Below are 23,481 nucleotides of genomic sequence, written 5' to 3' on the forward strand. Positions count from 1 at the left end.
ACTGCCTTCTGTGGCAGAGAATTCCACAGGTTCACAACTCTCTGCATGAAGAAAGTTTACCCTCATCTCAGTCCTAAATGGCCTACCCCTTATTCTCAAACTATAGCCCCTGGTTCTGAACTCCCCCAACATCAGGAACATTTTTGCAGCAGTTACAGTAAGTAAAAATCTAGCAGGCAAGCAGGATGTTTTCTCCAACCACCCCCATTTGATGGCCACCATCTTCCACCGCTTCTACCCAGTGCTTGATACCTACTTCTAGCAGCCACTGGTTCTCCTCCAGGATGCACCGAGCTGCAGCCTGGTCCATACCAGTCACCAAGGTGAATTCGGCACAGAGATTCTCACGGCCGCAGCGCAACGCTTCCGACACCTCCGACGGCCCGGGACTCTTGCACTGAGACTGCTCCATGGCCGGAGCTGCAGCAAGCGACTTGCTAGCCCGGCAAACACTCGCCAGCCCCAGCTCCCCGTCTGCATCTGCACCCGCTGCTGCTACTGCTTCCATCCCTCCCTCCACCCCGGCTCTCCAACACCCACGACCAGGTTGCTCAGAGCACAGCAGCGCCTCGTCTAAAGCCGGAGATATTGAAACAAGTGTAGCTAAAAATGAGGGGGGGGGGGGCTGAAACCCCCTGGTTCCACGGCCCATCTACCTCCCTCCTGCCGCTCGCCGGCCTCGCTCATGTCAGCTGCTTCTCGCAAATCCTTAAATTCCGACTGCTGCCGGCACTGGGTGACACTCATTCACTGCCTGGTCCTTGTCTTTCAATGTAAATTTGCATGGGTACATGGTTTGGAGGTGTGTGATGGTTCGGTCAAGTGAGAATAACAGAGAATAAGAATGCTGCTGTCTTGTCAACAGACACGCACACAAGCAGTTGATAATACATTTGAAATTCTATGATCAGTGTGAGAGCGTGGGAATTGGGTGAAATGTGTGAGTCTCATGCTCAATGCGCGAGAGTTGGCAGCTCTGCAATGTCTGGTTATATCTATTATTCGTCAAAGAGCCAGCTATGTACCAATCATCCAGAGCAATCTAAGTCATGCAGAGGAAATTACATTTTGAACATCATCAATCGTTTCCTTCAGAAATTTCCTCTCAGTACCAGTTCGAGCCTCTGAGCAATTAATATGCTTCTTTTTAAATGTTTTTGCTTTCATGGTGACAAAAGGACAGACCCTGGGATTGTCCGTGGATGGTGTATACATTTAATATCAGAGCCAAGTTAAATGCAAAATGTGGTTATCTGCTGTCTGCAGGTTTTCTTGGGATACTGCCACCCCTTATAAATAGGTTTCTGTTTCTTAACAGGTAGATTAAAGTGAAACAAAATGGGAACAGAAAACAATACAGATTAAATTGCTGTGCAAGTTTGGGCAGTTCCATTCAAGGATGTTTGAATCATTCAAAGCAACAAGTCTATAAGGGATAAATAATTTTATAATGTAAATTTAATGTAAATCAATGTAAATTTGTATGGGGACATGGTTTGGTGGTGTGTGATGATGGTTCGGTCAAGTGAGAATAACAGAATAAGAATGCTGCTGTCTTGTCAAAAGACACGCACACAAGCAGTTGATAATATATTTGAAATTCTGTGATCACCTGTGAGAGCGTGGGAATTGGGCGAAATGTGTGAGTCTCACGCTCAATGCGTGAGAGTTGGCAGCTCTGCAATGCCTGGTGATATCTATTATTCAGCTGTAGAGTAAACAGAGGACTACAGTTGTCTCAGTTTTGAGGTAACTAGGCCTCTGTCTGAATTAAAGATTTTCTCCAAATTCACATTATGGCTTTGTTTTTCAATGTTCTGTGTAACAATAAAACACTTTTGACTCTTTATTCTCTATACCATTTTGGTTTTGGCACTGGTAAAATTTGAACGGGTGTTGATCTGGTGGTTGTTTAGGAAACAGTGAACCTGTTCGTGTTACAGTAATTCTGAAATTGACAAGAGACATGAGAGATAACAAAATGGACCATGTCTTTTTCATTATCTCCAGAATCATCCTTTCCGCATTAAAGTGAATCGTCAGAAATATTGATAGCATTCGTAGCGGAATGGGCTTTTCTCCAAAACCGAGTGTTACTACCCACTGTGCAAAGATCCATCCATGTACATTGCGATTTCATCTCTTCCCAACTGGAAAGATTTGAAGTAAGTCAAGTATTTTAGTGAACACTCTTGGAAAAGCTTATCACAAATTAGCCATAGCTTCCAGTCCTTACAAAATTCAAGGGGCTAGGACTGGGGCTAGGGTTACTTCCCCCTGATCTCCAGCACCAGCAGCTCCAGCTCCAGCTCCAGCCGGACACAAAGCCATCGCAGACGTCGCATCTTCCCGTGATCCCATGTCCCCCTCCACGACCAGCCCTCTTCAGCCCTTGTACCCTGGTGGGGGAAGGGGCTGGGGCTGGGGGTTGGGGCTAGGGTTACCTACCTCTGATCTCCACCTCCAGCAGCTCCAGCTCCCTCTCTAGCTGGACCCAAAGCCATTGCAGCCATCGCATCTTCCCATGATCTGATGTCCCTCTCCATACCTGGCCTTCTTCAGCCCTTGATCCCCAGTGGGGGGGAGGAGGGGGGAAGACAAGGGCTGAAGAGGGCCGGGCGTGGAGAGGAACATCGGGCCATGGGAAGATGCGACAGCTTTGATTCCAGCCGGGGGAGTGGGGGAAGATTGGGAGGGGGAGGGGGTGGGGGAGGGGGGGCATCGAACATCAGGAATTAAAATAAAAATAACACCTTAGTCATTTAGGGTTTAATCTTTATGTATGAGGATTAGGTTAGACTTCCCAAAATGCAACACCTTGCACTTATTTGTACTCAAGATTCAAGATTCAAGAGAGTTTATTGTCATGTGTCCCTGATAGGACAATGAAATTATTGCTTTGCTTCAGCACAATAGAACATAGTAGGCATTGACTACAAAACAGATCAGTGTGTTCATATACCATATTAAAGTCCATTAATCATTCCTTAGTCCACCTGCCCAAACGATCAAGATCCTGCTTCAATTTTTGACAACCATCTTTGTTATCTGCAATACCACCCACTTTAGTGTAAAACTAGAAACTAGGATTTGCCAAATAGGACATCTTTTCTTGTTACAATATATTGTATACAAGCTACAATGACATTCCAAGTCATAGATTCATAGATCTATACAGAATGGGAACATGCCCTGCATCACACCATATCCATGCCAACCAGATGGGCACTCCAGGCGAATGCCAGTTGCATGCATTTGGCCCATTTTCACCTATATCCTTCATAACCATGTATCTGTCCAGACGTCTTTTAAAAGTCGTAATTACATTTTCTTACATATATTCTTATAGTGGTTAACATAAAGTGAGGAACTGAACCCAAATCTTTTGAACAACCAATTCGTCCATTTGTAATTGACCTGTACAACTGGCAAGGCATTGCTCATGTTATCCACATAAAATCTGTATTGATCTCAGGCACTGAATCTCAGTATTACATAGGGGAGCATTCAGTTCACACTGGTTCCTCCAGCTATATCAGTGCCAGCCACACTCACACTGTTTATGAATCAACAGGTCATAAATTTAGATTCCATTTCAGCAAGCTTGCTGACAACAAATTTGTTGCCATTGTTCCCACAGTAAATGGACACGAAACATAAGTTTAGTAAGTTTCCCACAGTAAATGGACACTAAACGTAAACTAAACATAACACTGAAGATAGAACACTGGTTAGCTGTACAGCACTGAGGGAATTGAAGGCAATATCTCCAAGTTTGCGGATGACACTAAGCTGGGGGGCAGTGTTAGCTGTGAGGAGGATGCTAGGAGACTGCAGGGTGACTTGGATAGGCTGGGTGAGTGGGCAAATGTTTGGCAGATGCAGTATAATGTGGATAAATGTGAGGTTATCCATTTTGGTGGCAAAAAACAGGAAAGCAGACTATTATCTAAAAATGGTGGCCGATTGGGAAAGGGGGAGATGCAGCGAGACCTGGGTGTCATGGTACACCAGTCATTGAAGGTAGGCATGCAGGTGCAGCAGGCAGTAAAGAAAGCGAATGGTATGTTAGCTTTCATTGCAAAAGGATTTGAGTATAGGAGCAGAGAGGTTCTACTGCAGTTGTACAGGGTCTTGGTGAGACCACACCTGGAGTATTGCGTACAGTTTTGGTCTCCAAATCTGAGGAAGGACATTATTGCCATAGAGGGAGCGCAGAGACGGTTCACCAGACTGATTCCTGGGATGTCAGGACTGTCTTATGAAGAAAGACTGGATAGACTTGGTTTATACTCTCTAGAATTTAGAAGATTGAGAGGGAATCTTATAGAAACTTACAAAATTCTTAAGGGGTTGGACAGGCTAGATGCAGGAAGATTGTTCCCGATGTTGGGGAAGTCCAGGACAAGGGGTCACAGCTTAAGGATAAGGGGGAAATCCTTTAAAACCGAGATGAGAAGAACTTTTTTCACACAGAGAGTGGTGAATCTCTGGAACTCTCTGCCACAGAGGGTAGTTGAGGCCAGTTCATTGGCTATATTTAAGAGGGAGTTAGATGTGGCCCTTGTGGCTAAGGGGATCAGGGGGTATGGAGAGAAGGCAGGTACGGGATACTGAGTTGGATGATCAGCCATGATCATATTGAATGGCGGTGCAGGCTCGAAGGGCCGAATGGCCTACTCCTGCACCTAATTTCTATGTTTCTATGTTTCTATGTTTCGAGAATCCAGTAAGCCATGAAAGGCAATGCATGCTGCATCAAACAATTGAATCCTATTCCACTGTCCTTTCCCCATGTCACCACAATATTATTTTCTCCTTCAAGTGTTTATCCAATTTCCTTTGAAGTCAAGTATTGATTCTACGTCCATCACCAAACAATATATTGCATCATGGTTGAAAATGTGAACTTGACTCTAATTGGTTGCAACTTCATGGCAGTTTAGCATCATCAGTGAGGTCAATTAACCAGAGATTTAAAAATAAGTAAGGCTTAGAATCCTTGACATATATGTTCCAAAAGAACTGAACTGCAGAAAAAGCTTTTATCACATTAAAAAATCTCATTTAAAATACCTCTCTGAAAATATTTAGCTTGACAAAATGGTAGGAAATGCCGATGCTGGTTCCTTACTTTTGTACTTTTTGTACTTGCTGGTACTTTTGTAACGTTGTCGGCACCAAAACGTGATGACACTTGTGTACTGCCTAGGTTGTATGCAAAATAAAGCATTTTGCTATACCCAGGTACCTTAAGGTACATGTGACAATAAAGTATAATTCATTCATTAAGAGGAAATCCATCCATACCCTGACCTCAACTGCAAATGGTGGTGCTCTCTAGTACCAGTGGTCATGAGGCTACTAAAACTTGATGACAGTTTAAAGAGAATCTGGGTATGAATTCAAAAAGCTGAGGCAAGCATGTGAACAGTGGCTGATGAGAAGGCTCCTGCTAACATACTGCGGATGTATTCAAGCCAACAAGCCTGTGGCTTTGGTATGACAAGCCGTGAATTGCTAAAAATAGAATTGCTAAAAATATAAAAATATAATCTTTGCAACAATATTAAGAAATTTTAATTTAATGCAGCAGTGGTAATTTCTAAAATAAATGTTCTGGAATGGGTAATACTGTAATACCTCAGAAAATTTAGTTTGCTACAGTTCCATGTAAAAATTTGTTTATTTTCCCTTCATAACATGATTTGCACGTGTTCATTCTATTTCATGAGACAGCAAGGTTTGGTGAGATTTTGTTTTTGCACACACAAATCGAAGCATGAAAACAGAGTAATAAACACAGCATATTTTCTCATTTCTGTCCCCGAAGGAGAGTAAAATAAGCTGATTAATGGTAATATTGGATTGTTAATGATGTTAGGAGCAATAACGTCAAATATTAAAAACTGTTGGGATTCTCTACCCAGGTAACCAGTGGAGGCTCTGTAATTCTACTCATTTAAAGTAGAGATCAATATATTTCCAGACGTTAATGAGGTTAATGTATCTTGCACAGAGTATTTAATAAGAATTTAAAGGGTAACATTTTCACACAATATGTGTATGGAACAAGCTGCCAGAGGAGGTAGTTGAGGCTGGCACTATCCCAACATTTAAGAATGTTCAGACAGGTACATGGATAGGACAGGTTAGGAGGAATAAGAACCAAATGTGACTAGGTGGAACTATGTTTTTGGGACATGTTGGCTGGTGTGGGCAAGTTGGGCTGAAGGGCCTGGTTCCACATTGTATCACTGTGACTCTAGTAAGGAATAAGGGGCAAATATTAAGGAACATGGGGAGATGGCACTGATCGGGCTTGACGAATGGCAAAGATTTGAAGGGCTGGATACCCTAAATCTGCTAGATTTTCATGGACAGCTGTCATGTCAGCAAGATGAAGGAGCCAGTTATCAATTTCAAGAAGCGCCATGGATTACATAACCTAATCAATGTTGATGGTGCCAAAGTGAAAGTGTTTGAGAGCTTCAAGTTCTGAGAAGTAAATGTCACTAACAATTTGTTCCGGACCAACCATACATTGAATCTGTGACCGTAAAAGCACACCACTACCTAAACATCCTCAGGAGATGAAGGAAGTTTGGCATGTTTCCAACAACTCTTACCAATGTCTACAGATGCACTGTGGAAACATAATATCGAGTTGCATCACAGCTTGATTTGGAAAGAGCTTGGCCCGTGACAGCAAGAAATTGGAGAGACGCGTGAATGTAGCCTAATACATTGCATAAACCAGCTTCTCTATCAGTGAGTCCATGTATCCTTCACACTGCCTCTTGATTGCAGTCAACTCAATCATTTAACCTTCTCCATGGTCAATCTATCTTCTCCCCTCTCTCATCAGGTAGAAAATAGATCATAGTCACACAATCTGGAAACGGACCCTGCTGCCCAACTTGCCCTTTCTTGCCAAGATGCCCCAAGTACACATCCCACCTGTCTGCGTTTGACCCATTTCCCTCCAAACCTTTCCTATCCATGTGAAACCATGTATCACCAAAATCAGGAACAGCTTTTTGTCCTACGGTGCGGCCCTAATCTTTCAACCTACCTCATTGCAGATCTTTTTCTAACTATAATGCTACAATATGCAAAACTATATTCTGCATTCTGTGTGTGGCTTGACCGTACTTATGTATAATTCAACTTGATTTAACAGAATAGCACGCAAATCACAGGTTCTCACTGTATCTCCATCCTCATGATGATAATAAACCAATACCAAACTGTATGAGGGATAGATCCTCAGAAAACATGGTTAATAGGAAGCCCTCTACAGCTTGTCAATTCACATTTAAGAAGAATCTCAATATCTTTCAGAAAGAGCATGAAATTCTACAGATATCTTTGCCAATGTTACACCCTTAACCAGCAACAAAACAAAAGCAGTTGCCAAGATTTTTTTTGCTTGTTGTGGGTTGCGCTAATTGCTTGTTTTCTTCACTAATGTTCCAACAAAAAAGACACCAGAGAGTGGCAACCTTTTCTATGTGAAGCTCCTCTTAAAACAGCCTTCTATGATCTCTCAAATCCAGCACTGAGAAAGTAATTATATCCAGTGCTGAGTCTCTTGTCAATAATTACTAAATCAAAGCCACTCTCGGAACTACTGGTCTTTGCTAACAAACCATGGAAACATGGCAGTGGGGGAGGGTTAGTCTCCTACGTGACTGAAACAAAGAATTTCAGCCTCCCTCCATTCCCTCCCCAGCGTACGTTTATATAACATTCCAGAAAAAACTTGCAGAATCTAAATCAAGGTTGCTGTTTCAAAGGGAGATCAGGGACTGCTTTGTTCTTTTATTTACTGAGAAGCAATGGCTCACCTCTGATGCACTTAACCCTTCTAAACAACCCGAGGGTTTCTCCATTCATTGTGTAGGCCATACAGAATCCTCAGGCAAACCGTGAATACCATCATTGACTCAATTTACACCGCGCCCTGCCTCAGCAAGGCCACCAGCATAATCAAGGAGAGCCACACCCCGGCCACTCCCTCTGCTCCCCTCTCCTATTGGGCAAAAGGAAAAGAAGTGTAAAAAAGCACACCTTTAGATTCCGGGACAGTTTCTTCCCCACTATTATCAGGCAACAAACCATCTGATCCATAACTAGAAAGCAGTCCTGAGCTACTGTCTACCTCATTGGTGACCCTCGGACTATCTTTGATCGGACTTTACTAGATTTATCTTGCACTAAACGTTATTCATGTTATTCCCTTTATCATGTACAGTATCTGTACACCAAGAACGGAACTTACTATCAAAACATGGAGGGGACGGGGGACACAATTTTTTGGCGGCCACGCACGCATGCGCATTCTCACACACATGCGCGAGGCTTTGGAGGCTGAATCCAGCGCTAAAAACGGCGATTTTAAAATCGGGATAACAAAAACTTTGGGGGGGATGTCCCCCACCTCTCAAAACATGGGGGGTACGTGTCCCCTCTGGGCCCCCCCCGGGTTTTCCGCCATTGCTGTACACTGTGGATGGCTTGATTCTAATCATGTATCGTCTTTCCGCTGACTGGTTAGTATGCAACAAAAGCTTGACACTGCACCTTGGTACATGTGACAATAAACTAAACTCAAAAACTCAAAACAATCTCTGACAACCATGTATCTCTATCAGATGAGTTGAAAGTTTGCTGACAATCAACTGGTCACAGTCTTTTCCGCCATCTTCAAACTCCATTTCAACAGTCTATTGTCAACATTTGTTTCAAGGAAATCTTCATCATTCCAGTCCACAAAATAAGTAAATTGGCCTGTCTTAATGACAACTACTCAGCAGTTGTTAATTCCAGCCAAATTGTAGAGGCTAAAATTGAGTAAAGGCTTCTGGGCTGCTAGGCCATTTGATCAATTTAAATGTGCCTTCTGCAGAAATAGGACAAGCTGCAGAATGTTGCCAGTTTGTCTAGAGCCTAGATAAGAGCTACAGGAAGAGAATGAAACATCTGCAGGTCCTGACAATTAGGTGCAAATTACATGGAATGGATTGGATGAATGCAAACCAGACATACACATTGTATATATTGTTGCAAAGCATTATTTCGATAGATGTTCATTGGATTAAGTATTGAGCCATATCTGGGTTTCTTGAATATCTGGGCAAATGTTGCTAAATTTGCTTCCTTTCAGAAGCACCGTTTGAATACATTGTATTAATCACCATATTATTGGGTTAGGGAAATGTCTATCAATAATGAATTATTTTGAAAGGCTGCGCATGGCCCACATCAGCACAAATCACCCAGAGAAACTAAACCTCATATAATTTGCATACAGAAAAATAGGTCTGTAGAGGACACCATCCTCCAGCAACCTAACCTAGTCCCTTCCTATCAATATGATTGTCATGAAAGTACATCAGTGTATTTACTTTGTTAGGCGTCAAAGAATATTTGATGTCAATAAGGGTACTCTTGAATTTCTACAGATATGTTATGGAAAATATGCTGATGGGATGTATCTCAGTCTGGAATGGCATCTGCTCTGCTCTTGTCTGCCTGAACCAGCAGAGAGTGGTGAACACAGCACAGTCCATCATAGCCTCATCACTTCCTTTCATCGAGTCTATCTCCACAGTGCATTACAACAGGCACCTGGCAATTCCCTTTTCTCGCTTCAGGGAGAAGATGAAGGAACTTGAAAGCTTGGAGGTCCAGCCAAGAACAGCTTCATCCCCACTGCTGCCAGACTCCTGAGCTTATTTCAAGCTTTCAAGCCCATTTCCCAGAGGTGCTTCTACATTATTTTACTCTTAACTCTTCCTTATCCAGTTATCCTGTCAATGCACTTTGGGCTTCTGTTACACTCCTTTAGATTGGACTGCAATATTTGCACCATTCTATTATTTTGCACTCACTGTTATATTCATGATTGTATTTATCATTGCCATGTATACTGTTTCCACGAATAATTTCATTTCAACAAGGAATTTCATTGCAGTCTGGTGTATATGAAATAAACATAGAAATGTAGAAACATAGAAAATAGGTGCAGGAGTAGGCCATTTGGCCCTTCGAGTCTGCACCACCATTCAATATGACCATGGCTGATCATCCAACTCAGTATCCTGTTCCTGCCTTCTCTCCATACCCCCTGATCCCTTTAGCCACAAGGGCCACATCTAACTCCCTCTTAAATATAGCTAATGAACTGGCCTCAACTACCTTCTGCGGCAGAGAATTCCAGAGATTCACCACTCTCTGTGTAAAAAAAGTTTTCCTCATCTCGGTCCTAAAAGATTTCCCCCTTATCCTTAAACTATGACCCCTTGTTCTGGACTTCCCCAACATCGGGAACAATCTTCCTGCATCTAGCCTGTCCAACCCCTTAAGAATTTTGTAAGTTTCTATAAGATGCCCCCTCAATCTTCTAAATTCTAGCGAGTACAAACCGAGTCTATCCAGTCTTTCTTCATATGAAAGTCCTGCCATCCCGGGAATCAGTCTGGTGAACCTTCCGTCTCTGTGGCAAGAATGTCTTTCCTCAGATTAGGAGACCAAAACTGCACGCAATACTCCAGGTGTGGTCTCACCAAGACACTGCACAACTGAAGCAAACAAATCTGAACCATTGATTGTTCCTTACGAGTAATCAATTGGATGGCTACCACGATATGGCATTATAGTTTATCCTGACAATTAAAAGGAAAGATTGCATTTGATGCTTGTTGTAAATTAACAAATGAAGTGATGATAATGGTGTTTCTTGAATTTTTCAATCATTTCCTAGGAGGATGCTTTTTGTTCTTTTAAGAAGGGGATAGCTGTGATATGTTTTCTTTGACTTCTTTGATCAAAAATAATTGTTTTTCCTGAACTTTATTATGAGCTTTCCTTATTGATGAGCTTTCCTGATTTTAAGCTTCTTAACAAATATAAATGAATGCAATGGAATCAAAACACACTAGGATCAGTATAATGCCATTCATATACTCAGGAATTTCAACATACTTTACAGGTAATGAAGCACGTTTGAATTGCAGCCACTAATGTACTATGACATTTCACAAAAAATATGCACGGAGTAAGGTTCCACAAATAGTAGTTTGACACAGGCCAAAAAGTGCCACTCAACTGGTACAGGAGCAGCTTTTTCCCTGCAACCATCGGGAAACACTGTAACTGCCAAATAGCATCAAAACTACATAGGCTTGGTGGCATTATTGTTGGCTTTGCGCTACAATTGCACTACTATTGTCTGTTTATTTGTTTGTTTTATTAGATATATGATATATTTTTTTTTTATATTAATTTTTTTTAATTAAATATATATATATATATATATATATATATATATATATATATTCCAGCACTCCCCTGCCTCCCTCAGAAGTTGGCTTTAAAAAAAAAATTCTATATATATATATCCTTATTAAAAGTCTGATCTTTTATGTGTGAATATATCAAGAATCAAGAGAGTCAAGAGTGTTTTATTGTCATATGTCCCAAACGGGACAATGAAATTCTCACTTGCTGCAGCACAACAGAATATGTAAACATTGTATATAACGAGAAAAAAAGAAAAAGTTCAATAAATATCAAATATAGTGCAAATAATAAATAATAATAGTCTTTTTGCAGTTCAGAGCTCATAGCTTATTTGTTGTGTGTCTTTACATCTTTGCAAAAACACTACATGGTAATGATAACATTTTTACATATTCTGATTCACATTTTTATCCTCTGGGCAGAGAGCATCTTCACTGAACATTTTATGCTTTATTTCTCAACTTATTACTGATTATATTAAAAAAAAAATCAAAGACATTGAATTTAAAATTATCAGTTTCAACTGATGACATCACAATGGCTCGGCTAGCAGTGATCAGCTTCACTGAAGATTCATCCTATATTAAACAAGTTATTCACGATTAAACACTCTGAACTTTTCACCTTACAGGAGGGGGAGGGTAAATTGCTATTGCAACACGCAGGAGAAGTGCAATTGGAATTTATTTTTAAAGCCAACTTCTGAGGGAAGCAGGGGAGTGCTGGAATCTTACATTCGGGAATGGCTTGAGTTGGAGGACCACGCCTCCCGTGGGGGCTACGGGCAGGGAACGGGTGCGTTGGGGGAGCAGACCCAATGGGTCTGCACTTGGTCTAGTATATATTTATCAATCTTCCTTTTGTTAGTTATTATGGGTTTTGCAGAGTATTATATTTACATATCTGTTGTGCTGCTGCAAGTAAAAATTTCATTGGTCCAATGAAATTTCATTCCATCATTTCAGGACATATAACAAAAAAACACTCTTGACCCTCGACTCTTCCCGAGAACTGGTTCCTTCTTTGCCTATATTATGAAATCGACAATACTTCGAAAAACAATGTTATTGAGTGGCAAACTGCTTGATATATTAAGAGATTGTAACACGTGTCATTTAATTGCAAACCTTTCTTTCATCAGCCACAATTACACCATCCGCTCCCTGGTTTCAATATTTCAAATATACTTTGGTTTATTTATACTTATGCACAATACCCAATAATTCATGCTTATGCTGAAACAAAAAGGCTAACCTACATTCAATGATTTGAATTTATTGGCTCAATATCCTTTGATCATATTAATGTTAAAGAAAGAATTAATAATAGAGTAACATTAGATTAAAACAAATCTATATTATTACTAAAATCTAATCTTGACCTCTTTCGGTCTGCGTTGTATTTAAATTTGCGCAAAAAACGATCCCCCATAGCACTACGAATGTTCGCCAGCTTACTCACCATTTTCCTCTGCTGCAAGTCAAGTAAGTTTTGTTCCGATCGGTGAAATAGTACAAAGGTTATGAAGGTTTAAAAATCGTAAAAAAACGCCCCTTCGATAACCCGCTGTCAATAACGCATCAAGGAGAATAAAAAGCTGAAGGGGCACAGTGTGTTGAGCAGCTTGCAGAGAGTCAGCTTCTCATGGAGAGTCAGCAGCCTGCGGGTTGTTTCTGCGGCGACCAGCCGGAAGCTGCTGAGTTGAATTGGAAGCCTCTGAGTGAAGCCAGAGTGGGACTGGGATCTGCTGCATGAGGCCGAAAATTGAAAGTGTGGGGTGAGCAGAGTGTGAGCCCCCCACACCCCCCCCCCCCCACCACCCTTCCCTACCCCCCCCTTCCCCACATCCCCTTCCCAAAACCGCCCCTCCTCCACCACATCCCCCACCCCCCCCCACCCTCTCCCCCACATTCCCCCTCCCCCAGGTAGACCAAAAGTTGGAGAAACTCTGGGGTTGATGCAGCATCTATGGAGAAAAGTAATAGGCTACGTTTAAATATTGGATATTATTCAACAGTTTGACACCACATGTTGACCGTGTTGATTTGAATAATGCATAGAAACATAGAAAATAGGTGCAGGAGTAGGCCATTCGGCCCTTCGAATCTGCACCGACATTCAATATGATCGTTGCTGATCATCCAACTCAGTATCCTCTACCTGCCTTCTCTCCATACCCCCTGGTCCCTTTAGCCACAAGGACCACATCTAACTCCCTCTTAAATATAGCCAATGAACTGGCCTCAACTACCTTCTGTGGCAGAGAGTTCCAGAGATTCACCACTCTCTGTGTGAAAAATGTTTTTCTCATCTCGGTCCTAAAGGATTTCCCCTTTATCCTTAAACTGTGACCCCTTGTCCTGGACTTCCCCAACATTGGGAACAATCTTCCTGCATCTAGCCTGTCCAACCCCTTAAGAATTTTGTCAGTTTCTATAAGATCCCCCCTCAATCTTCTAAATTCTAGCAAGTACAAGCCGAGTCTATCCAGTCTTTCTACATATGAAAGTCCTGACATCCCAGGAATCAGTCTGGTGAACCTTCTCTGTACTCCCTCTATGGCAAGAATGTCTTTCCTCAGATTTGGAGACTCAAACTGTACACAATACTCCAGGTGTGGTCTCACCAATACCCTGTACAACTGCAATAGAACCTCCCTGCTCCTATACTCAAATCCTTTTGCTATGAATGCTAACATATCATTTGCTTTCTTCACTGCCTGCTGCACCTGCATGCCTACTTTCAATGACTGGTGTACCATGACACCCCGGTCTCGTTGCATCTCCCCTTTTCCTAATCGGCCACCATTTAGATAATAGTCTACTTTCCTGTTTTTGCCACCAAAGTGGATAACCTCACATTTATCCACATTATACTGCATCTGTCATGCATTTGCCCACTCACCCAGCCTATCCAAGTCACCTTGCAGCCTCCTAGCATCCCCCTCACAGCTAACACTGCCCCCCAGCTTCGTGTCATCTTGGAGATGTTGCATTCAATTCCCTCATACAAATCATTAATATATATTGTAAATAGCTGGGGTCCCAGCACTGAGCCTTGCGGTACCCCACTAGTCACTCGCCTGCCATTCTGAAAAGGACCAGTTTACTCCTACACTTTGCTTCCTGTTTGCCATTCAGTTCTCTATCCACATCAATACTGAACCCCCAATACCGTGTGCTTTAAGTTTGTATACTAATATCTTATGTGGGACCTTGTCGAAAGCCTTCTGAAAGTCCAGATATAACACATCCACTGGTTCTCCCTTGTCCACTAGTTACATCCTCGAAAAATTCTATAAGATTCGTCAGACATGATTTGCCTTTTGTAAATCCATGCTGACTTTGTCCAATGATTTCACCACTTTCGAAATGTGCTGCTATCCCATCTTTAATAACTGACTAGCAGTTTCCCCACTACCGACGTTAGACTAACTGGTCTGTAATTCCCCATTTTCTCTCTCCCTCCCTTTTTAAAAAGTGGGATTACATTAGCTACCCTCCAATCCTCAGGAACTACTCCAGAATCTAAAGAATATTGAAAAATTATCACTAATGCATACACTATTTCTGGGGCTACTTCCTTAAGTACTCTGGGATGCAGCCTGGCCGGCCCTGGGGATTTATCGGCCTTTAATCCATCCAATTTACCTAAACGCACTTCCTGGCTAACCTGGATTTCACTCAGTTCCTCCATCTCATTTGACCCGCGGTCCCCTGCTATTTCCGGCAGATTATTTATGTCTTCCTTAGTAAAGATGGAACCAAAGTAGTTATTCAATTGGTCTGCCATGTCCTTGTTCCCCATGATCAATTCACCTGTTTCTGACTGCAAGGGACCTACATTTGTTTCAACTAATCTCTTTCTCTTCATATATTTATAAAAACTTTTGCAGTCAGTTTTTTATGTTCCCTGCCAGTTTTCTTTCATAATCTATTTTCCCTTTCCTAATTAAGCCCTTTGTCCTCCTCTGCTGGACTGAATTTCTCCCAGCCCTCTGGTACTCTGCTTTTTCTGGCTAATTTGTATGCTTCATCTTTTGTTTTGATACTATCCTTGATTCCCCATGTTATCCACAGATCCACTACCTTTCCTGATTTATTATTTTGCCAAACTGGGATGAACAATTGTTGTAGTTCATCCATGCAGCCTTTAAATGCCTTCCATTGCTTATACACCATCAACCCTTTAGAACTCTTACCCCTTATACAAATATGTTGAAAAGTTGCCCTTTTTGATTTTTGCCCTGGATTTGTCTGCCTGTCACTTTTACTTTTCACCTTGCGACCTATTGCTTCTACCCTCATTTTACACCCTCTCTGTCTCTCTGCTCACACATTTAAGAACCCCACCACCTCTTATTCTCTGTTTATTATTTTTTTCTTCTTTCCCCCCTATATGTTGGGTCTGAGTGCTTCCCTACTCTGCCTCCTGCCTCACACACAGTCTACTAGCTTTCTCTATTTGAGTCCCTCCCCCCAACCATTCTAGTTTAAAGTCTCCGCAGTAGCCTTTGCAAATTCCCTGCCTAGATATTGGTCCCCCTTGGGTTCAAGTGCAACCCATCCTTTTTGCACAGGTCCCACCTTCCACAAAAGAGGATCCAATGATCCAGAAACTTGAATCCCTGCCCCCTGCACCAGTCCTTCAGCCACGCATTTATCCTCCACCTCGCTGTATTCCTACTCTTACTGTCGTGTGGCACAGGCAGTAATCCAGAGATTGTTACCTTTATGGTCCTTCTCCTTAATTCTCCTCCTAACTCCCTAAATTCTCATTTCAGGACCTCTTCTCCTTTTTAACCTATGTCATTGATACCTATATATATGTACCATGACCTCAGGCTCCTCTCCCTCCCATTTCAGGATATCTTGGACACGTTCAGACATATCCCAGACCCTGGCACCAGGGAGGAAAACTACCATCCGGGTCTCCAGACTGCATCCACATAATCGCCTATCTGACCCCCTAACTATATAGTCCCCTATTACTATTGCCATCTTCTTCTTTTCCTTACCCTCCTGAGCAACAGGGCTGGTCTCTGCACCGGAGGCCCGGCCGCTGTTGCTACCCTCAGGTAGGCTGTCCCCCCCAACAGTACTCAAACAGGAGTACTTATTGTTAAGGTGTACAGCCACCGGGGTACTCTCTAGTCCCTGGCTCTACCCCTTGCCCCTCCTAACCATGACCCACTTGCCTGCCTCCTGTGGTCTTGGAGTGACCACCTCTCTGAAACTCCTCTCAATGACTTCCTCGCTCTCCCTGACCAGACGGAGGTCATCAAGCTGCTGCTCCAGGTTTCTAATACAGTCCCTTAGCAGCCCCATCTCTACGCACCTGGCATCTGCATGTTCATTGTTTTTTAAACCCCAATGCTTTTTATACCTACAATAAAAACAAGAGGGCAACCAGGGAGAAGGTAGGTTCAAGGACAAAGGAGGAAATTTGTGCCAGAAGCACAATTTGGAGTGAATTAGCGAACACTGAAAGGAGAAGTACTAAAATAGTACAGTAAACCCACGTTATAACAAACCATTGGGGATGGTCTGTTTTAACCATATAACCATATAACAATTACAGCACGGAAACAGGCCATCTCGGCCTACAAGTCCGTGCCGAACAGCTTTTTACCCTTAGTCCCACTTGCCTGCACTCATACCATAACCCTCCATTCCCTTCTCATCCATATGCCTATCCAATTTATTTTTAAATGATACCAATAAACCTGCCTCCACCACTTCCACTGGAAGCTCATTCCACATCGCTACCACTCTCTGAGTAAATAAGTTCCCCCTCATGTTACCCCTAAACTTCTGTCCCTTAATTCTGAAGTCATGTCCTCTTGTTTGAATCTTCCCTATTCTCAAAGGGAAAAGCTGGTCCACATCAACTCTGTCTATCCCTCTTATCATTTTAAAGACCTCTATCAAGTCCCCCCTTAACCTTCTGCGCTCCAGAGAATATAGACCTAAGTTATTCAACCTTTCCCTGTAACTTAGTTGTTGAAACCCAGGCAACATTCTAGTAAATCTCCTCTGTACTCTCTCTATTTTGTTGACATCCTTCCTATAATTGGGCGACCAAAATTGTACACCATACTCCAGATTTGGTCTCACCAATGCCTTGTACAATTTTAACATTACATCCCAGCTTCTATACTCAATGCTCTGATTTATAAAGGCTAGCATACCAAAAGCTTTCTTTACCACCCTATCTATATGAGATTCCACCTTCAAGGAACTATGCACGGTTATTCCCAGATCCCTCTGTTCAACTGTATTCTTCAATTCCCTACCATTTACCATGTACGTCCTATTTTGGTTTGTCCTGCCAAGGTGTAGCACCTCACATTTATCAGCATTAAACTCCATCTGCCATCGTTCAGCCCATTCTTCCAAATGGCCTAAATCACTCTGTAGACTTTGGAAATCCTCTTCATTATCCACAACACCCCCTAACTTGGTATCATCTGCATACTTACTAATCCAATTTACCACACCTTCATCCAGATCATTGATGTACATGACAAACAACAAAGGACCCAACACCGATCCCTGAGGCACCCCACTAGTCACGTGCCTCCAACCCGACACACAACCATCCACCATTACCCTCTGGCTTCACCCATTCAGCCACTGTTGAATTCATCTTGCTATTCCTGCATTTATACCCAACAGTTGAACCTTCTTAACCGACCTTCCATGAGGAAACTTGTCAAAGGCCTTACTAAAGTCCATATAGACAACATCCACTGCTTTACCCTCGTCAATTTCCCTAGTAACCTCTTCAAAAAATTCAAAGGTTAGTCAAACATGACCTTCCAGGCACAAATCCATGCTGACTGTTCCTAATCAGACCCTGTTTATCCAGATGCTTATATATATTATCTCTAAGTATCTTTTCCATTAATTTGCCCACCACTGAAGTCAAACTAACAGGCCTATAATTGCTAGGTTTACTCTTAGAACCCTTTTTAAACAATGGAACAACATGCGCAGTACACCAATCCTCGGGGACTATTCCCGTTTCTAATGACATTTGAAATATTTCTGCAATAGCCCTGGCTATTTCTACACTAACTTCCCTCAATGTCCTAGGGAATATCCTGTCAGGACCTGGAGACTTATCCACTTTTATATTTTTCAAAAGTGTCAGTACTTCTTTTACTTTGAAACTCATAGTATCCATAGCTACTCTACTAGTTTCCGTTACCTCACATAATTCAATATCCTTCTCCTTGGTGAATACCGATGAAAAGAAATTGTTCAATATCTCCCCCATCTCTTTTGGCTCTGCAGATAGCTGTCCACTCTGTCTCTCTAATGGACCAATTTTATCCCTCGTTATCCTTTTGCTATTAATATAGCTGTAGAAACCCTTTAGATTTACTTTCACCTTACTTGCCAAAGCAACCTCATGTCTTCTTTTAGCTTTTCTAATTTCTTGCTTAAGATTCTTTTTACATTCCTTATACTCCTCAAACACCTCATTTACTTCATGCTGCCTATAATTATTGTAGATCTCCCTCTTTTTCCGAACAAGATGTCCAATTTCCCTTGAAAACCAGGGCTCTTTCCACTTTTTACTGTATCCTTTCAACCGAACAGGAACATAAAGATTCTGTACTTTAAGATGTCCCCTTTAAATGTCCTCCATTTCTCTTCTACATCCTTCCCATAAAACAAAATGTCCCAGTTCACTCCTTTTAAATCATTTTGCATCTCATCAAAGTTAGCCTTTCTCCAATCAAAAATCTCAACCCTAGGTCCAGTTCTGACCCTCTCCATAAATATATTGAAACTAATGGTATTGTGATCACTGGACCCGAAGTGCTCCCCAACGCATACCTCCGCCACCTGTCCCGTCTCATTTCCTAACAGGAGGTCCAACACTGCCCCTCCTCTAGTAGGTACCTCTATGTATTGCTGCAAAAAACTATCCTGCACACATTTTACAAACTCCAAACCATCCAGCCCATTTACCGGATGTGTTTCCCAGTCTATGTGTGGAAAGTTGAAATCTCCCACAATCACTACTTTGTGCTTACTACTAATATCTACTATCTACTTACATATTTGCTCTTCCAATTCTCGTTCCCCATTTGGCGGTCTATAATACACCCCTATAAGTGTTGCTACCCCTTTCCCACTTCTCAGTTCCACCCAAATAGCCTCCCTAGATGAGCCCTCCAATCTATCCTGCCAAAACACTGCTGTAATATCTTCCCCGATTAGCAATGCAACACCTACACCTCTTGCCCCTCCAATTCTATCACACCTGAAGCAACGAAATCCTGGAATATTTAGTTTCCAATCACAGCCCTCCTGCAACCATGTTTCACTGATCGCCACAACATCATACTTCCAGGTGTCTATCCAGACTCTAAGCTCATCCACCTTTCTTACAATGCTCCTAGCATTAAAATATGCACATTTAAGAAACCCCCCGCCTCTTATTCTCTGTTTATTTCCTTTTTTTTCTTTCTCCTCTTGTGCCCGAGTGCTTCCCTTTTCTGCTTCCTGCCTCCCATTCTGTCTACTAGCTTTCTCTATTTGAGTCCCTCGCCACAACCATTCTAGTTTAAAGTCTCCCCAGTAGCCTTTGCAAATTTCCCCGCCAGGATATTGGTCCCCATCGGTTTCAAGTGCAACCCATCCTTTCTGTACAGGTCCCACCTTCCCCAAAAGAAGTCCCAATGATCCAGAAACTTGAATCACTGCCCTCTGCACCAGTCTTTCAGCCACGCATTTATCCTCCACCTCGCTCCATTCCTACTCTCTCTGTCGCGTGGCACAGGCAGTAATCCTGAGATTGTTACCTTTTTCGTCCTTTTCCTTAACTCTCCTCCCAACTCCCTAAATCCTCCCTTCAGGACCTCTTCCCTTTTTTTACCTATGTCATTGGTACCTATATGTACCACGACCTCAGGCTCCTCTCCCTCTGATTTCAGGATATCTTGGACGCGTTGGGACACATCCGAGACCTTGGCACCAGGGAGGCAGACCACCATCCTGGTCTCCTGACTGCGTCCACAGAATCGCCTATCCGACCACCTAACAATAGAGTCCCCAATTACTATTGCCCTCTTCTTTTTGTCCCTACCTTCAGGAGTAACAGGACCAGTCTCTGTGCTGGAGGCCCGTCCACTTTCGCTACCCCCGGGCAGGCTGTCACCCCCATCCGTACTCAAACAGGAGTACTTATTTGCAAGGTGAACCGACATTGGAGTACTCACTCGTCCCTGCCTCTGCCCCTTGCCCTTCCTTAGCGTGACCCACATGTCTCTCTCCCGTGGTTTTGGAGTGACCACCTCCCTATAACTCCCCTCTATGACCTCCTCACTCTCCCTGACCAGACAGAGGTCATCGAGCTGCTGCTCCAGGATCCTAATACGGTCCCTTAGGAGCCCCATCTCGCTGCACCTGGTGCAGATGTGGACTTCTGGAGGGCCATCCGACACCATGACCTCCCACATCTGACATCCCAACAGTACACTGCTCTGGCTATCATTCTCCCGCCTTACCCTGGATCCGATACAAGTATAATACAATAGAAACTGCTGGGAGAAATCAGCAGGTATCTGACACAACAGATGCTCCCTCTTGATCTTTAAACTGCACCTTTATTATATAAACAAAAAGCACTGTACCTTTAGCTCACTGTATCTTTAGCCCACTGTACCCTTAGCTCACTGTATCTTTATTAAAGCACTGTACCTTTAACCAGAAAGCAGAAATGCTAACCTGAGGTTGCACCCAATCAGCTGCTTCCTCTAGTCTGCTTCTACCAATCAGCGGCTTCCACCAGAACCCTCCCTATGAAGTATGGAACGTTACAGACTTTGATAAGCCCTGACCCTCCTCCACTCTCTCCAATGGTTCCCGGGCCTCTGTAAAAGCAAGCCCCGCGCTCGATTTATATATTCACCACCCTGACCCTCCTCCATTCGCTCCAACGATCCCGGGCCTCTGTAAAAGCAAGCCCCACGCTCGATTTATATACTCACTACCCTGACCCTCCTCCACTCTCTCCAACGGTCCTGGGCCTCTGTTGCCAATTGTTTGTTATAACCGATTAAAGTATTATCATTGTATAGGTAGTAGAAACAAACAACTGCAGATGCTGGTTAATACAAGGCAAGTTAACGGCCCCAGCTTACTGGTGGGTGGGAGAGTGTTGAGAATCAGTGGAGACAATGGTTGCAGACTGTGGGTGGCAAGTGTGCAAGTGAGGGTTGGTGGTGGTGATGGCAGGCACAGCCTGGAAGTGGCCGAGGAAGCTGTGCGGGCTGGCAGTGGGGGCAGAAGGTCTGGCCTGGAAACTGCATGCGCTGTGTGAGGAGTGGGTAGCCATTGCTGTAAGCAGCTCAAGCCAGGGGTGGCACAGGCAGCCATTGGCAGCTCAGTCCACTAACAAAAAAAACGTTATAATGAGGTCAGTTAAAACGAGGGTTTACTGTACTTTGCTTCTATTTTCACCAAGGAGAAGGACATGGAGGACAGTGAGGTAAATATGGATAATATTAATATGCAAGGGCAGATTGAGATTAAGGAGGAGGTGTTGGGCTCTTGAAGAGCCAAGATCTGATGGGATGTATTACAGGTTTTGTGAAAGGCAAGAGAGGTGACTGCACTAGCCTTGACAAAGATATGTGCATGTTCTCTACCTACAAGATAAAGTAGTTAATGTGATTATTTTGTTTAAGAAGGAAAATTGGAAGAATCCAGGGAATTGTGAGGCTTACTAACCTCACCAGTCAGATGTAAAGAAGTTATTGGACAGCATTCTTCAGGAAAGGATTTACTCAGAAGTTGAAGATGCAAGGGATTAACAGTGACTTGGTCATATGGATTCGGAACTGGCTTACTGACAGAAGACGGAAGGTTGTGGTGGTAGGACAGTATTCAGATTGGAGGTCTGTGACACATGGAGTTCCACAGGGTTCTGTGCTGGGACCTCCATTGGTTGTGATATATAAATGAATTAGAGTCATAGAGTCATACAGTACAGTAACAGACCTTCGACCCATCTCGTTCATGCCGACCAAGATACCCCATCTAACCTAGTCCCATTTATCTGTGTTTATATTCCATAAACCTTACCTATGCATATACCTGTCCAAGTCTCTTTTAACTGCTGTAATATTATCTGTCTAATGGAATTGGGGCTCAACACCCCCCTGTGTGCCTGGGTCCTAGACTTTCTCACCGCCAGGCCCCAGGTAGTCAAGATGGGAGGGAATACATCAAAGTCCCTCACCCTGAGCACAGGATCACCCCAGGGTTGCGTCCTCAGCCCCCTATTGTACTCCCTGTACACACATGACTGTGTGGCTAGTTTCAGCTCCAACTCAATAATTAAGTTTGCTGATGACACTGTGGTGGTGGGTCTGATCTCAGACAACGATGAGAAGGCCTACCGGGAGGAAATGGCTGATCTAGCACTCTGGTGCCAGGATAACAGCCTCCTCTTGAACATCAAAAAAACGAAGGAGCTGATCATGGACTTTAGGAGGGCACATCATCCGAGGACATACACTCCATTGAGAATAAATGGGGATCCTGTGGATAGGGTGAACTGTTTTAAATATCTGGGAGTCCACATCTCCGAGGATATGACATGGGCATCACACGCCTCAGCACTCGTGAGTAAGGCAAGGCAGCGCCTTTACCACCTCAGGCAATTGAGGAAATTCAGAGTGTCTCCGAGGATCCTCCAGTGCTTCTATGCAGCGGCGGTGGAAAGCATCTTGTCCGGGAACATTACCATCTGGTTTGGGAATTGCTCTGCCAAGGACAAGAAGGCTCTGCAGAGAGTAGTGCGTTCGGCCCTCTGCAGGAACTATACAACAGGAGGTGCAACTCCAGAGCAAATAAAATCATGGGAGACCCCTTCCACCCCTGCAACGGACTGTTCCAGCTGCTACGGTCAGGCAAACGCCTCCGTTGCCATGCGGTGAGAACGGAGAGGTTGAGAAGGAGTTTCTTCCCAGAGGCAATTCGGACTGTAAACGCCTATCTCACCAGGGACTAACTCTACTGAACGTTTTTCCTTCCATTATTTATTATGTAAAAGAATATGTGTGTTATGATTGTGTTTATAATTTGTTTGGTTGTTTTGTTGTTTGTCTTTTGCACAAAAGTCCGCGAGCATTGCCACTTTCATTTCACTGCA

General features: G+C 43.1%; 1 protein-coding gene across 5 annotated transcripts in view; it reads right to left on the reverse strand.

The window, feature by feature from the left end:
- Positions 1–23,481, reverse strand: part of LOC129710935 (cadherin-18-like) — a 757,826-nt gene that overhangs the window by 84,515 nt on the left and 649,830 nt on the right. Inside the window, exon 1 of one of the 5 annotated variants that reach the window (XM_055658275.1) lies at positions 7,851–7,985. The exons of the other annotated variants lie outside the window; for them this stretch is intronic. Within the exon in view, the coding sequence (XP_055514250.1) occupies positions 7,851–7,911 (61 nt within the window). The 5' untranslated portion in view covers positions 7,912–7,985. Of the gene's footprint in view, positions 1–7,850; positions 7,986–23,481 lie in introns of those variants that run through there. 5 annotated transcript variants of the gene reach the window in all.

The sequence above is a fragment of the Leucoraja erinacea genome, chromosome 2, assembly GCF_028641065.1.
Source record: "Leucoraja erinacea ecotype New England chromosome 2, Leri_hhj_1, whole genome shotgun sequence".
In the NCBI taxonomy this organism is placed as follows: Eukaryota; Metazoa; Chordata; class Chondrichthyes; order Rajiformes; family Rajidae; genus Leucoraja; species Leucoraja erinaceus.